Source organism: Poecilia formosa, unplaced genomic scaffold (genome assembly GCF_000485575.1).
Source record: "Poecilia formosa unplaced genomic scaffold, Poecilia_formosa-5.1.2 Scaffold345, whole genome shotgun sequence".
Lineage (NCBI taxonomy): Eukaryota > Metazoa > Chordata > Actinopteri > Cyprinodontiformes > Poeciliidae > Poecilia > Poecilia formosa.
The window spans coordinates 328,098-343,878 of NW_006800284.1; the positions used below are offsets into that span (position 1 = coordinate 328,098).

A 15,781-nucleotide genomic window follows, 5' to 3' on the forward strand; every position below is an offset into this window, starting at 1 on the left:
CTTTTAATATCAAAGCGCACAGGCAACATTAGCTGCATTTATACTAAAAAATATCTGCAAAACTTTGTCATTAATCCAAAATACAACTTCGTAATTGTGGCATTTCCATTAAATTTACTTCCCGTCTTTACTTTCCACCAGTAGTTACATCCTAACTCATGTGATCAAAAACATTTTTTCAGATCGCCTTGTTTCCATAAAGCAAATTTATCTTCAAAGTGTCAAACTGATCAATTATACAATGAATGGAAACACAGCTGGGGATGCTCAACTCAGCAGTCAGATCTGATGTTTGGCTCATCAACCGAGGATCAGATTCGGGATAAAAAGCCTCATCACTGTTGAGCAATGCCAAATTTATCATAATTTTTCATTAAAGTCTCTTTCTTACCTCTAACAGTCCTCCAGAAGATCCTGCTAGGAGCTCTGAAGTGATAAGGACCACGAGACGGATTGGTGTTCATCCTCTTGCGCAGGAAAGCCAAATACTTCACTGTTGGACAATAAACATCCGGTTACACCTCAAATCAACCAAACAACAACTAGAGCTGCTGCTGCGCTCATGTCTCAGATGGTAGTGCATGTAAAGTATTCTCATGGTCAATGAAACTCGAACAACATTGGGTAAAACATCACAGACGAGCAATTCCAATAAAAACACTGAAAATTCAGACTGAACTCACGTTTGTTACGGTAGAAGTTGCCAGAAATGTTGATGCCCTCACATCTCACCACCACCACTTTATGCCCTGAAGAAGCAACACAAATACGAGTTAAAGATTAAGTCACATTTGATTGCATTGGTGGGAAAAAAATCAAATTAAATTGTACCTAGGAGGACCTGTTTAGCCACAATGGCAGCAAGTCGGCCCAGTAGATGGCCTCTGCCATCTAGTAGCAGAACCTGTCAGAGAAAACACAAAAATAAAGATTTTTCCTTAATTAGATGCAATTTGCTTCATAAAAAAACAGATGAAATTCAGTCATTTTTCACACATTAAATCCAAGTGTTGGAGAAAGGATGCATCGAAAAAATGCTGGTATTTTATACAATTATTTTGGTATCACACTTTGCTACCCACTTAGGATTAAAGAAAAAGGAAATCATGCTGATTTATCCACAATTTAAAAGTTTAAATTCTTGATAAAAACAAAGCCTGGGCTGTAAGGACAAAATCTTTAACATAAAACATAAGGAAAGAAAAAAACTGAGTAACATCCCTAATCCTAATGAAAAGTATTTGTGAAACAAAACCCATGATGCAACAACTATCGCAAACTTTAGATTTAAACATCTGAATGTCCTTCGTTTCAAAACCAGAACCTTCAGTCCCCTGTTTTTAACTTTAAAAATATAACTTATACACCCTAAATTACGTTTGTGGTTTAGCGTCAAAGCTAGGAAAATTGAGACTAGTTTAAACCGCAGCAGTTTTTATTTTAAACATGCAACTATGCTTTTCCATTAATACACAATACTGTTTTAATGTTTAATCGTTTGTAAAACTTCGTCATAGTTGCTACGGAGTCGGTAAATGAGCATTGCGAGCGGCTAAGCTAACGTTAGCATCAACGACACAACACGATGGAGTCGTTTCAGAGGAGAAGCATTGAAACCTGCTACAACTGTCTCAGTCTATAACCTATTAATTACAGTAAGCTTAAAAGACCGCTTCACAATACAACAGAAACAGTTCGGATAGTGAAGCTGAACGTGTGGTAAAGGGAAGCTGCCATGATGGAAGGCATGTTCACACAGCTACGGCCAACCGCCTGTCATTGCCCTAAAAATGCAGCGTCTCATAGAAAACTGAGAATCAAAGAGGCATTATATCGATAGAATATGATTATATTCAGCATATTTGCTATGACGGGCTAACAAAAGACGACTCAAAAGTTAAATTAGCAAACTAAATAGCTCCGCAGCGATTGCTCACCTTATTGAACCGGTCCGCCATGATGTGCGAAAAGAAAGAAGAACGGGGCTGCTCGCGGTAAAAGGCAGGGGCAGCCGGAAGTGACGAAACTTTGATTTCTCCGTAATGTACGTCTTGCTATAGCGCCATCTATGTATGGAGGATGCTAAGTTTGATTTAAATGCAATTTTCTACGTTGTTTTACGTTACTTACATTTGTTTCTGGTTGGAAATTTGACAGTAAAACATTAATATCGCCTCCAGTCGGGGAGAAAACCATGTTGACAAAAATTAACGATTCATTTTAATCTAGAACTGCCAGGGATATTAAGAATTTGAAAACGACAGCCATTGCTTTTCTCTTTTAGTTTTGATTGCCATTGTACAGAAATATTTTTAGATCTTCACATAATTTGAGAAGTTATTTTGTGACGTTTTAAAGTCAGGCTTTATGCTTTAACATCCTGTATTTAATTAAGTGGAAACATTTTAGGTCCATTGTCTGTTAAAAGTATCATGTTACTGCAGCGGTTATGTAATCGTCTTCCAGTATCTCTAGGTAATGTTGGTTTAAGTCAGGAATATTACTTTGCTTAAAATTAACTATTGAAAGCATTTTACATACATTTTCTTCATAGAATAAGAATCTAAATGTTTGGTCAATTTTAATTTGTAACCACCTTGGTATACCAGAGCAGTCCCAATACGTTGAAATAAAACAAAGAAAATCAGCTTTCAGTGTTTCAAACTTGCAGTTTAATGCACAATTTTATTTATTTAAATGGTGCAAAAAGCTCATGTTGACAAACACAGTTTTAACTGTACTTCATGACAGTTTGTGACCTGAAACATAAAATGTTGAATGAACTTCAGTCAGAAATTGCAATGTTGTTACTACAGCAAACAACCAAAACATCAGTAGATGAGGAGATTTAATAACTTTCAGTCAACAGCAACTTCCACACATTCATGTCCTGCCTGGTAAATGCATGCAGCAACAGGTGTTATGAATAAAGGCAAAGGAAAATAAATGTAATTTTTTGGACTGTTCCACTTAGTCGTCATGCTTCAGCTTCCTGATCTTTCCCTTGTGGCGATCAATCTCACGCTGCAGGCGTTCGATCTCCTTCTTGTGGTGATCGATTTCTTCCAGGTGATGCTGTTTCAGGGCCGCCAGCTGCTCCTGCTCTTTCCGCCTTTTGTGCCGTTCCACAGACAAACACAAGAAAAAATAAAAAGGAAGGGAGAAAAGCAAATGTTAGATTTTTAATCATTAATCCATCACATTAGATGTGTTTCCAGTAGCCATAAAATTGTGCAAACTGAATTTACGTAAATAAATCTACTTAAAGAAAACAAACCAATTTTGAAAAAGAAGTTTTTTGACTAGCATGAGGTTTCTCATCCATATTAAAATAACATGCTGGAAATTTAAATTACAAAAATAAATCTTCTCAATGGAAACATGGCAGTTTTGGAAATAATCTCACTGCTTTTGCTAAAAAATGTTTTGCACTAAGATGAAATAATTTTTGGGCCAGATTAAAATAAAATCTGTTTCCATTAATCATAAAATTGGGAAGTTTAAATTATGAAAACAAATTTGCTTAAGGGAAACAGATTTTTCTGTTTCCCTTAAGCAACAGAAACAAGATGTATAACAAGATATAAATCTTGTTATATCTATCATATAACAAGACTTTGTTATATGATAGATAAAGTCTTGTTATCTATCATATAACAAGACTTTGACATATGATACGTAGATGATTAGCGCTATCGTGAATATTGTCTCATGTAACTGTTTACGTCCGTTGCTCCCATGATTTTTAGGATTATTGCGTGAACAAGCGTAGTCCCGTGTGATTTCAGTTTCATCTCTTATTAAACTGAATCACCGCAATAGCGAATTTGTGTTTTCTGTTTTCTGAACATTAGCAGAGTTAGTTTTCATAACAAATATTTTGTAACAAAGCACAGCAACTGTTGGTTTAAATATATAGATAAATAAAAAAACGTACTTGAAATACATTTCCTCCTCAGCAGCTTGCTTCTTCCCCATGGAGCCGCCCGCCTCCCTGATGGAGCCGCCGCCGCCGCCGCCTTTTCCCGCACCTTTTCCCAGCTCACCCAGCTGCAACGGGTGGGACAAAGATTCAAAGAAGAAAAAGACTGAAATGAGTCCTGAGGGGAAATCGCTTATTATTAATACAAATATAATCATAAACAACATATTATATACAAAATGCAATATTATAAGTAATTTAAATATGACCTAAAAAGGCGTTTGCTTTATTGGCGTATTTTGATCTTCTGTTTTAAGAGCATTTTTAGAGTTTTAAGTGATAAATATCCAAATTTAAAGGTCAGCAAATACACATTCTACTTTCTAGCAACTCTTGATTAAGTTAAAAGCTTTTATCACGTTACATAAAAAAAATTACAGATTTTTTTATATTTTAGTTTTTTGTTACATGTAAATCAGAAATTAACACACCCAGGTTTGATTAATGTCTAAACTGTAGAAAACAGCATGTTTGACAGCATGAAGTAAGTGAAAATATCTATTTAAAAAATCCAATTAATTCAGCTTGAATGGCTCCTTCCTTTTTATTCACCATAAATAATTTAAATCATCATTTGAAAACTTCATCTTGCATTTAGTCAGGTAATTTTTGACTGACATGAGAATATTTAAGTGTTAAAAATGAAACAAGCCTGTTTTTTAAATATATGGGACAAAAGAGTTATAAACAATGACATGAAACAGAAATGCACAGTTAGTAGAAGTAACACTGGCTTGAAATATTAAATAAATACCAGTTAAACAAATTAATACATGCTAAAATACTTATAAGGATTTAAAACTAAATTCACAAATTTAGATATATAAAAAACTAAATATATTTTTAATCTAAATTTAATTTTTCAAAATGCTATAAAAATAGTTTAATAATCCCTGGTGGAAATTAAAATGTTTGTAACTCATAATTTCCTTCAGAGTTGTAGACGCTTCTGTAGCAGTCTCTGTTGCAGCAATTCTGAAGAAGCTTCTGACTGAAGACACTCTGTGGCTCAGTGATGTCTGTGATTTCCGTCATCACAGCAACAAGTAAATTAAGTACAAGAAATAAAATTTTAATTAAACACAAAATAAAACTGAAACTGCAGTAAAAATATAAAAAAATACAACTAATATCACAAACTTCAGTCAGTTTCAAATAACCTTAACTATGAAAAGCCAAACAAAGAGGATATGTTTCAAGTTTGCTGCTTTCAAACTTGAAAATGCAGGAAATGAGGTTTTGCTGTGGGTTTTATTTTTTTACTTCTGGTTTTATGTGAAAAACTTCTGAGTAGAAACAGAAGGACTGCATCTAAATATTAATAATAAGAAAAAACATTTTTAAAAAATATTATACAGTAACATAACACAACTGAGTCAGCTCAACTTCGAAGGTCAAAATCAGGTTTAGAAATAAACAAAAAGAATAAAATACTGATACTGTGTTACTGTGTAACCTGAGCAAAAACGATCACAATAGACAAAAACAATTCACACATCCTCTGTTATGACGCAGCTGGTAATTAATACACCTTTTACAGGTTTGATTTAACCAGTCACATTTCACCCAAATCACTAAAATAGTCTAGAAACCATTACTAGCTATTTGAAACCGATGTTATTCCAATCATGTTTGGTTTTAGTTAGCTAAAAACATGTTGTTGAATGACAGGGTTGCGGTCTGGTTTTCAAAGCAGCCAGGAGGGAAAAGACGTTTATTACCTGATCGGAGGACATTCTCAGCTGGGATGTGACAAAACTCCTGATGTTTAACCTCAACAGCCTCGCCATGTTTGACCGTCAGGCACAAAAACAACGCTGACACTGACGGTTTGCCCTTGTCCACAGAAACCAGCCAGTGGACCGTACCATTAGCAGCGAAACGGAGGGGCGAGTTCGCCTGCTCTTTTGGTCTAAACTCTGTAGAAAATAATCATTTTAATGTCGAATGGCGAAAACATATTAAAACGTTGGAGAGGTGTCTTTGTAAAACTTTAGTTTGTAGAAATAAACGGAGTTTAGTGTGAAATAGCTCTACTTACGTAAAGGAACGTCCCCCAGCGTAACATCTTACGTAATTTACGTATCTGTCGACCCCACGTTGATACGGGTCATTTTCGCTTTCAAGGTAAAATCTTCAAACGTACTCTTTTTTTCCTGAAAATGGATCAAATATGGAATTTCAATAAGGAATAAAAGTTTAACATTTTAGAAATAATATTCTGCTTAAATGGCAAATTTTACATTTACAAATGCCGTGTTACAAAAAACATTGCAAAAATGTTTTTGTAAATCTTTTTTTTTAATTAGAACAGGTCCTGCAATCACACTTTTCTAAATTATATCATAATTTAATTAGCTATAAACAAGATTTTATTTTTATTTGTGCTTTAATTTATTTTTTTTTTAATTTTACTGTGGTTTAATTTCTGCTGTTAATAGTAGTTATACCAATGTGTTATACTTTAGTGTTTTAAGGAGAAATATTTAAAATATATTATGAAAGAATATCAAACATGAAATGGTCATTTTTATACATTTTATTTTATACATGTTTGAATTCACTCTGAATGAAAAATTGTCAGAATTAACAGAAATTTGATTTAAAAACATCACTTTGTATAGAATTAAGCTACATAATTTATTTCACTTGGTGAATTAAGTTACTGAAATGAATGAATGAATGACACTGAATTCTGAAAGAATTTGAGAGGGAATATCTCATAAAATAGGGTATTAAATTACAAATTATTGAGGATAAATATTCATAGTTACAACAATATCTCAGTTGAAAATTCATCTGTTATTTATGGAATAATTTGTCATACTTATGAGATAAAGTCTCATAAGAAGAAAGGAGAAAGTTTGTGATTAAAAAAAATTATAATGTAATTCAGAATTAAATAAAAATATTTTTAAAATACATTTAAACTTATTTTTGCCTCATTTTTTGGTTTGATTAAAACTGTTTTAAAACATCTAAGCAGCTATTTTCTCAATTATGTCTAAAATTAACAGAGTTATAACTTTATGATCAGAACCAGATGGGAAAATGGAATGCGTTGCAGAATTTTATTCAACACAGCAAAGAAAGCTTCAATCCCCTTTTTGAGCAAACCAAACTCTGCCTTGTGTGCTGAAGGAAAGTTTTCGCCTCCCAACGTCCCCAAAAATATTTTACATTTTGCTTGCCAGGTAACACGGGAAGAAACTAAACGTAAAATTCCCAACCACATTCACTACCAACGACATTATGTACAGGGCTGGTTGGACCCTCGACTGCAGGCAAATAAGAATAAAAACAAAAACAATCAGTTCATGTAGAAAAAAAATGAAACTAAAACTTTCACATCACTATCAGAACAGAAAGACATTCAGAGGCACTCACGTTCGTGATGATTACTCCTCTAAAGAAAATGAAAATGAATCAAATTGTTCATTAAAAGCAACAAATGAAATGGTTTTGATATTGACAGTTCAAGGGCTAACAGCTGCAGGACGAATCAGAATCTGGCCTGTTTATCTGTAAAAAGCGTCGCCATAATTACAGATGTTCTTCTACTTAATAAACAACTGGAATAGCTAATTTATAAACTATTCTAAGAAATTCCTCACTAGTTTGACATCCTAATACTGGAAAATAATCCTAAAATGTATTTTTTCCTTTTAAAATATGTACAGAATGAAATTAATAAATAAGTTGAAAACAAAACAAACTGCCAAATCAATCTGTAAACTGTAGTCTGGCTATCTTTTTCTAAACAAACATTGTCCAGATGATTCCTCACAGCAAGCCGCACTGAGAAAACGCTTTTCGCTGATCTGTTTTGGTTTCGCTGAATGTTTGGACAGTGAAGTGTTAAAATAAGGTAAAACTCAATGTTTGGAGGACAGGTGGGAAGAAAAAAAGACCAGGCAGCTTCACAGGGCAAGGAGGGGTCTGCGGAGGCCTGCAGGAGGAGGCGGCGCCCGCCGCTCCCCCGTCCGGCCGCCTCAGTCCTGCTTGACGTTCCCCAACGCCCTGAGGCGCTCCAGCAGGGGCGGGTGGGAGTAGTGCCACATGGAGAAGAGCCAGTCTGCCACAGGGAAGCCCAGGTTGTCCATGTTGAGCTTGATGAGGGCAGAGTACAGCTCTGAGGCTTTGCCCATGCCGCGAGCGAAGGCGTCCGCCTGGAACTCAAACCGGCGGCTCAGAACCGTCAGACAGAAAGACAGCAGCTGCAAAACAGAGCAGGAGGAGGTGGATTAATCGACTTACACTTAACTGTTGATTAACAGTTTAGAAGATTAATATTAGTTCCAACTGATTAACTCAAAATGATTTGGGATTCAAATGCACTTGATGCGGTTTTGTTTTGAAATAGAGACACTCGACAAGCTCCTTAAATTTCACTTTAACAGCAGTCATCCATGCGAGCTCAAGCAGTCAACTTCTCATCGATTAACGTACAAGTTATACCGTTCGTTCAGATTTCCTTTTAGTGTTGTAGTTTGCCCGACAGCCAGCAGAGGGCGCCTTAAGCAACGCCAGTGATACAGTTACAAAGATGGCGCCCAGAAACAACAACGGCCCAAACGGAGCTCGGTGTGGAGTGGAAAATGCATGTTATGCGGTTCTGTTCTCGACAAAACTCCTCAAAAATATTAAAAATAATAGCGTTTATTCAGCCGAGCTGCAAGACGGAGCGGCGTCCACTTTTCATTTAAAAATGACCGATTTGCTATGGAAGCGATCACTTCAAGCAGCTAATTTTAAATTAACTAATTAATAGGTAACTTTCAGCTTTAAAACAACTTGAAATAAACAGTTTGGTGACCCAAATTACCTCGTTGTAAGGAGAGAAGATGAACTGGAAGATAATCATCAAGCCAATTAATGTAGGCTGACTTTGAGTGAATCCAAAAGCCACAAACAGCTCCGTCCGCCCGATCAGAACCGCAAACAGGGAGAAGCAGAGGAAGGAATTCATCTGCAGACACAAAAAAATAAAATAAATTATATCTGCTCCAGTAAGCACCGTTTGATTCAGGGTTCATACACATTTAGCACAGGAAAATTTAAAATAACTTCTCAAACTTTTCCAGCACCACAGCAGGGACAATTTAAGCAAAACTTTTATGTTTTGAAATGTTACAAAACACTAGTAAAACACACAAAAAAAATCATCCAACTTTAATGACATCGCTTAAAGTATAAAATATAAGCCAATTTTTCTATCAAACAGATCAATAAGTCACTGAGCCATTAGGAATAATAAATACAACAAATTACTTTCCTGCTCAAAGTAAATATACAAAGAAAATTTAAAAAATCTCTAAATAAAAATGTTCTTGCTAAATTTTCTTGAATTTAGGAAAAATAATTAATTTTGCTAATTTGAACTGAGCAAATAAAAAGTTTACTCAGCTTTAACTTCAGACAATGATAAAACAAACATATTTTTTATTTGGTGTATGTACATTTTCCAAATTTAAGTTTTTAATTGAACTTTGTTACAAGACTGTGCATTTTGAAAGACTTTTCACAGAAATGAAACCTTTAAAACAGCTAAATGAAAGTTTGATTATTGTGATGGCGAATTAAAAACCGATCCATTTCTGATTAGTTTTGATCACCTGGCTGATGACGATGTTCTTGACGGTGTGACCGAGCTTCCAGTGGCCCAGCTCGTGACCCAGAACCGCCAGGATCTCCGCGTTGTTGCAGCCTTGCTTCTTCTGTGAAGAAAATTAAAATGATCCCGTCATGTTTCCACTTCCATAACGTCCTGTGTGAGGAGGATTTGAATGTTGATTTTTCCACCTTGGATTTTTGCTTCGTCTCGCTGGACGTTTCTTCCGGGTCCGACTCCGTCTCTGACTGCGTGTCTGACTGCGGCTCTCCGGCGCTGTTCAGAGGGGAATAATCCTCCAGCAGCGTGTCAAACAGCACGATGCGCTTGTTCTTGAAGAAGCCGTAGAAATACGCGTTGCTGTGCGAAGAACGCTTCGAACCTGGGCAGACGGAAAACAAAGTCATCCGGGAACGCGTTTCCTCCCAGAGTTTAAGACTTCTCACAATCTAAACATTTCTACCTTCAACCACGTAGAGTTTAGTGAGAGGGAAGCTGATGCTCTTGGCCATGTCCTCTATCGCTGTCTTCAGCTCGCCCTCTGGCAGCGGGGTGAATTTATCGAACAGCGGAGCGATGTAGTCCGCATAAATGGTCACAAGAACCTTCAAATACCAGAGCAAAGGCGGATCAGTGGAGCAGAAAATACAGCAACAACTGAGGAAACATTTAAACACTGAAATAATGTACAGAGCCTTCTGAAAGTAGTCAAACATTTTGTAAAGTTACAACTACAAACTTATGTGTATTTTAAAACAATTACAAGAATAAAGACAAAATATTATGAGAATAAAATCATTATAATACAAGAAAAGTTGTAACAGCATGAGAATAAAACTGTATGACAAAAAGTAATTTATAAAGTCGTAATAATGAGATTAAAGTCGTACGACAGTAAGTTAAAGAAAATGAGAATAAAGTTGTAATAATACAAGAAAAACTTTAAATAATACAAGAAAAGTTGCAACAACAATAAATCTGTATGATAAAAAGCCAATATTATGAGAATAAAGTCACAATAATACAAAAAATTGTAATTATACAAAAACAAAGTTACACAACAAATCGTCATGAGAATAAAATTTAATACAAAAAAGTCAGACTAACAAATAAATTCATACTACAAAGAGTCAATATTATGAGAATAAAGTCGTAAAAATATGAGGAAAAAGTCATAAATATTCAAAAATAAAGTTGTAGTATTAGTAGAATGAAATCATAATTTAATTATAACACCTACAAATTAAAATGAGGAACGATGAGTACCTTGTAAAGTTATAAAAAATAGTGAAATACTTTGTCTCTTAACACATCAGCATCAAATTATTACCAGTAGGAATTTGAAACAATGAAAGAAACACAAACTGATTTTAGTAACTTAATTTCAAAGCTTTGCTCTCATTAAATGCTTTTCTAGTTCTATTGCGACTTCATTGTGATAATATAATTTTATTCTTATAATTTCAACTAGAAAAAAATAGTACAATAAAATTTGAGAAACATTTTTTTACAGTTTAAAAAACTTTTTTTTCACCTAAAATCAAAACGAGAGAAACCGACAGAGGAAAATGGAGGAAGATCTCCTCACTGACCAGAGAGACGAGCAGCGTGAAGAGCCAAGCGTAGATGAAGAAATAATCTCCTCCGATCTTTATGATGTACAGGAGCAGCGAGCTCACCGGCAGCAGGATGCACTGGGTCACTGCAAACTTCTTCACCGCGTCCTTCAGGAAAAAGCCCAACGTCTGGGCGGAAGGAGGGGGAGAAATTAAATCTACCAGAAAAAGCTTTTAGAAATGAGAGGAAAAAACGTTTTTCAGGCAGGAAACCTGCTGGTTGAAGCCGTGTTTCTCCTCAATCACAAAGGTGCTGTACAAACTCCAGGGAAGTCCGGTTACGGCGCCGAACAGCGTGGCCAGAGTCAGGAACACCAACGACTGGATGATCTCGTAATCCGGGCCGAACCCGAACCGAGCCGTCACAGAACCGGCGAAGTGCCACAGAAATGGGATTCCGCCCAGCAGCAGGATCAGCTGAAAGGACCATAAACAAAACGTTAAGTTTACTTAAACACCGATCACATATCAATATCTGTATCAGTCCTGGTAGTTAAAAACACTCTGGATCTATGCAGATCTATTCAGTCTAATTCTATGCTTCATTATTTATTTTAGACTACAGTATTTATCTTCCTAATCTCACTTTCTGAACCATTTGAAAGGTTTGTTGCCGTTTAATTTTACGTGTTTATTGTTTATTTCACATCAGTTGTTATAGTCTAAATGAGAAAAGACATTAAATCTGTTTTGTTTCTACATTTTAGACCAACCTATGAAGCTGTTGGTGTATTTATTTGTTCTGTAATTCAGTACATTTATATCTGTAGTTAAAAAAAAAAATCAAAACAAAAAAAACAAAACCCAACAAAAAATTTCAAGTTAAGTTCAAAGAAAAAAACCCAAGTCAACAAAAAAAAAAAAAAAACAAACCAAAAAGAACCTTTCAACAAAAAAACAACCTTTTTTAAGCAACTAATGCCTTAATATTGATCAAGAAGCACTAGATCCACTGGGAGATTATTCTACTTATAACAAGATATTTTTAGCACTTTATAAGTGAAATAATCCACCAAATTAACTAGTACTTTATCATTAATATCAAGGAATTACTGATTTAAAATAAGCTCCTATTTTCCTGAAAAGTTACTTTAAAGTTAGTTTTGTCTTATTTCAAAAGTACAGAGATATTTGCAATAGAAACTAAACCAAAAATAATTGGTAAGATTTTATGTTTTTGCAGTATTTTACATCAATTCATCTGTTTTTCTGCATCTAAACCTCAGATATCAACATCAGAAGTGAAAAAAGTGGATTGGTGCATCCCTACATTAAACCTGCAGTATCTAACTTTTAGATAAAAATGTTTTGCTTTTTTTTTTTTGCATATTTCTTAAAACTCTAAACATGTCGTGACAGTTTATTATGAGACATCTGATCTGTAAAAAAATCAACTTCTTCCACCTCCTTCCTGAGCCGAACCAGAAACCACCAATCAGAGCCAGGAGGCGGGGCTTAGTGCTGTCAATCAAGTGCTGTTAAATGGGCAAATGGTGGAGAAACAACTTACAGTTACAGGAAAGCCATTAATCCACCGTCGTTTGTGGCTGCCCCACATGGAGAGTGAGGTAGGGGAGTTCAGATTTTCACAGATTTTTTGCTTCATATCAAACAGACACGACTTGATAGTTTAAACAAATATGTAAAAACAAAATTTAAAATAAAAGTTACATACTGCAGCGTTAAAGCAGCGAATTGTAAATATATCTATAAAATGAGCGCTCTGGTTTTCTTCTTACTGTTCCTTCGATCTCTGAATACAGCCCCGACCAAAAGCTGAAGTTGCTTTTATCCAGCTGATACAGACGCGACTTCTCAAAGGTGTCAGGATCCATGATCTTTCCAAGCTCCTCTGGGACATGAATGGTTGTCCGGTATATTTTCCTCTGCCAGGCAGGAAAAGGTCGAAAAATAGTGTTAGAAACCCATAAATTTCTATTTATTCACACAATTAAAGTTTTAAATGTCTATCTAATGTTCAGACAAGCGATTATTTTTAAACAGATATTGTTTTTGTTTTGTTTTTAACAGTAATCCATAGTATCTTGTAGTTAAATCTGATACGCTCTGCTCTGTAAACTGAAGACATAAAAAGCTGAAAGGAAATGCTGGAACGTTTTCGGTTTGTAAAATTGTAACATGTTAACTTTAATCTCACTTTCTTGTTTTAGGAGAACTTGACTCGTGTCTTTATCTATGTCCTAAGATGCTGTTTCACCGTAACTTTACTAACATTTACCACAAAAATAGTTGTGCAAGCCAGAACAGCAATGAATTATGAAGTCCGTAACAGCTTGTAAAAACTGTATTTTCTAACTCAGGATTAAAATAAGTGTTGATTTGATTATTTTTAGAGCATGTCTTTATTAAATCTAGTAATCCCAACCTCAAACACTTTCTTGAAAAAATAAAAATAAATAATAATTTCTCCACATTTTGTTTGTAACATTAAAAACCTCAAGCTTCAGTCTCTCATTGGAAAGTTATATTTTGGGGGGATTATTTTGGTTTTTATCATTATTTACACTCAAAGAAATCAGAAGTGTGACTCATATACTGTAATATTCCTTGAGATATTTAGCAAAAATAACACACACACACATATATATATATAAATGAGCAGAACTTATTGGGTGTTTTATTTAAAATATACTTGAAAAACGTTGTGTACATTTGTTCCCCATTTCATGATACATAACTTTGGAGTTTATCTAATCACGCAATACTAAAAATCACATGTTGTTGCTATAGCATGACAAAGACATGAAACATGCCTTAAAACACACCTTTAATTTAACCTTTTAATTTGCGTTTATTTCATATTACAACAGTTAGAGCTATGTTTAATCTTTGAGGTTTTTTATTCTATACAGAAAGATAAAAACACATTTACTCACCTGTCTGCAGGACAGGTATGCCTCCCAGAGATAAACCGTCCATGAGAATACCAGGACTGAATAAAATATCTGCGTCTCAACGGGCAGCAGAAAAAGAGTTTTTAACATCTTTTCTCTGGGTTTTTCTCCTCTAACTGACTTGACAGGTATCGGGCTAATGGCTACTGCGCTTCCGCTTCACGCGCTTCAAACTTCCCGCAGCGGAGAACAAGACGACTCTGCGTTAATCCGACAGACACCGACTAAAACACGAAAGCTACACATCCGGCTCTCATTCCCAAAACTACGACATTCACCGTTTTTCCCATTCATGCAAGATTCCCAAAGCGCCCGTCGGTGAAGTGTTTCAACGTTTTCCGTCCCCAATCAAAAGGGTTTAACGTTAGTTCCGCCGCGCAATGAATTCCGAGATGGTGATATTTCTGACACCAGGAGGCGCAGTTGCTTCATTAAAACCAAGTCGTTTCTTTGAGCTAACGTCTTGTTTTGTTCTTCTTTTAGCGGTTGGCAAGAAAACTAACGGCTTTTTTAAAAAACGGGATTAAAATCGTTCGAAATTAGTCAATAAGTTGTAAACAAATGGCATTAACCAATTTAATAAACCTACAAAATGGTAACAATGCTAGTTCATCCGCCATATTGCGAGTGGCAAACTCACCTGATTTCAACTGTTGTATACTTGGTGTGTCGGTTTAATAGACCAACACTCATTAAAGACAAAAATATTTGTGAATCAACATGTAAAAAGAAGAGATAAACTACGTACAACCTGCTGCTCATCTTCTACTGGGTCATTGTTCGTCCATCGCTGTACTTTGGCTCATCAGGCCTGAAATCTGGGTGTAAAGATGAACTCTGACCTGAACCTTCAGAGCCACATAAAGATAATTACAAAGTCAGGATTTTATCACCTAAAGAACATTTCCAGGATTAAAGCACTAATGTTTACTTTGCTTCTTGCAGTAACAGCCACATTTATGAGGCTCATTGTATTTTCATTGAGCTGCAACTTGTGGAGGATTTAAGGAGACCTGGAGGAACAGCGTGGTGACAATCAAGGTTATGTCTTCCTGATTAAGAGCTACAATGCTGAGTTGTAAAGTTCTTCCACTGGCTCCCTGTAAATCATGATACACTTCAAAATACTTTAGTTTTGAAGTATTTAATGTATTTTAATACATTAAATAACATTATTTTAACGTATTCTTAATACGTTAAAATAACGTATTAAGATGTTTGGAGAACTCTGCTTCTCCAAACATGGAGAAGCAGAGTTCAGTTTTTATCCTACAATCTGGAACAAACTACCAGAAAACTGCAAAAGTGCTGAAACATTGAGTCCCTTTAAATCATGGCTAATAACACATAAAAATAGGTTCATTGTTCTAGATTATAACTTTTCATTACTTCTGTTTTGTTTTTTAAAGCACTTTGAGCTGCATTGCTGATTAAATGTGCTCTATAAATAAACCCGAGTGGATTCTAACTCACACACTTAAATCTCTTGAAACAAAACAACTTTTAGCATGTTTCAAAGAAATGCCACTCACAATATGGGGGCAACGTTGACACAATTTGAACCATCATACCACCTCTAATTGTGCATGGAGATACTGTAAAATGTAACCCTGTAGGGGGCGTCATTTTGTCATTTTCCCAACTGAAAGAGCACCAC

General features: G+C 35.3%; 3 protein-coding genes across 3 annotated transcripts in view; all 3 read right to left on the minus strand.

Annotated features, from left to right (window-relative positions):
• rpl13a (ribosomal protein L13a) overlaps positions 1-2,026 on the minus strand; it is a 6,424-nt gene extending 4,398 nt beyond the window's left edge. Inside the window, exons 1-4 of the mRNA XM_016661845.1 lie at positions 1,938-2,026; positions 832-904; positions 684-749; positions 392-493 (exon numbers count right to left, since the gene is read on the minus strand). Coding sequence (XP_016517331.1) covers positions 392-493; positions 684-749; positions 832-904; positions 1,938-1,958 — 262 coding nt within the window. The 5' untranslated portion in view covers positions 1,959-2,026. The remainder of the gene's footprint in view (positions 1-391; positions 494-683; positions 750-831; positions 905-1,937) is intronic.
• Positions 2,027-2,652: 626 nt separating this feature from the next.
• On the minus strand, positions 2,653-5,848 carry atp5if1b (ATP synthase inhibitory factor subunit 1b). The gene is made up of 3 exons (XM_007574133.2): positions 5,704-5,848; positions 3,938-4,050; positions 2,653-3,112 (listed from the first exon to the last, which is right to left on the minus strand). Exons 1-3 carry the CDS (start codon positions 5,770-5,772, stop codon positions 2,971-2,973), a joined length of 324 nt encoding a protein of 107 aa, XP_007574195.1. The 5' UTR covers positions 5,773-5,848; the 3' UTR covers positions 2,653-2,970.
• A 1,191-nt stretch (positions 5,849-7,039) lies between these two features.
• zmpste24 (zinc metallopeptidase, STE24 homolog) lies at positions 7,040-14,519 on the minus strand. Its single transcript, XM_007574134.2, has 9 exons — positions 14,107-14,519; positions 12,949-13,095; positions 11,423-11,626; positions 11,186-11,338; positions 10,057-10,198; positions 9,785-9,975; positions 9,598-9,699; positions 8,808-8,951; positions 7,040-8,199 (listed from the first exon to the last, which is right to left on the minus strand). Exons 1-9 carry the CDS (start codon positions 14,212-14,214, stop codon positions 7,975-7,977), a joined length of 1,416 nt encoding a protein of 471 aa, XP_007574196.1. The 5' UTR covers positions 14,215-14,519; the 3' UTR covers positions 7,040-7,974.
• Between the last annotated feature and the right edge of the window lie 1,262 nt (positions 14,520-15,781).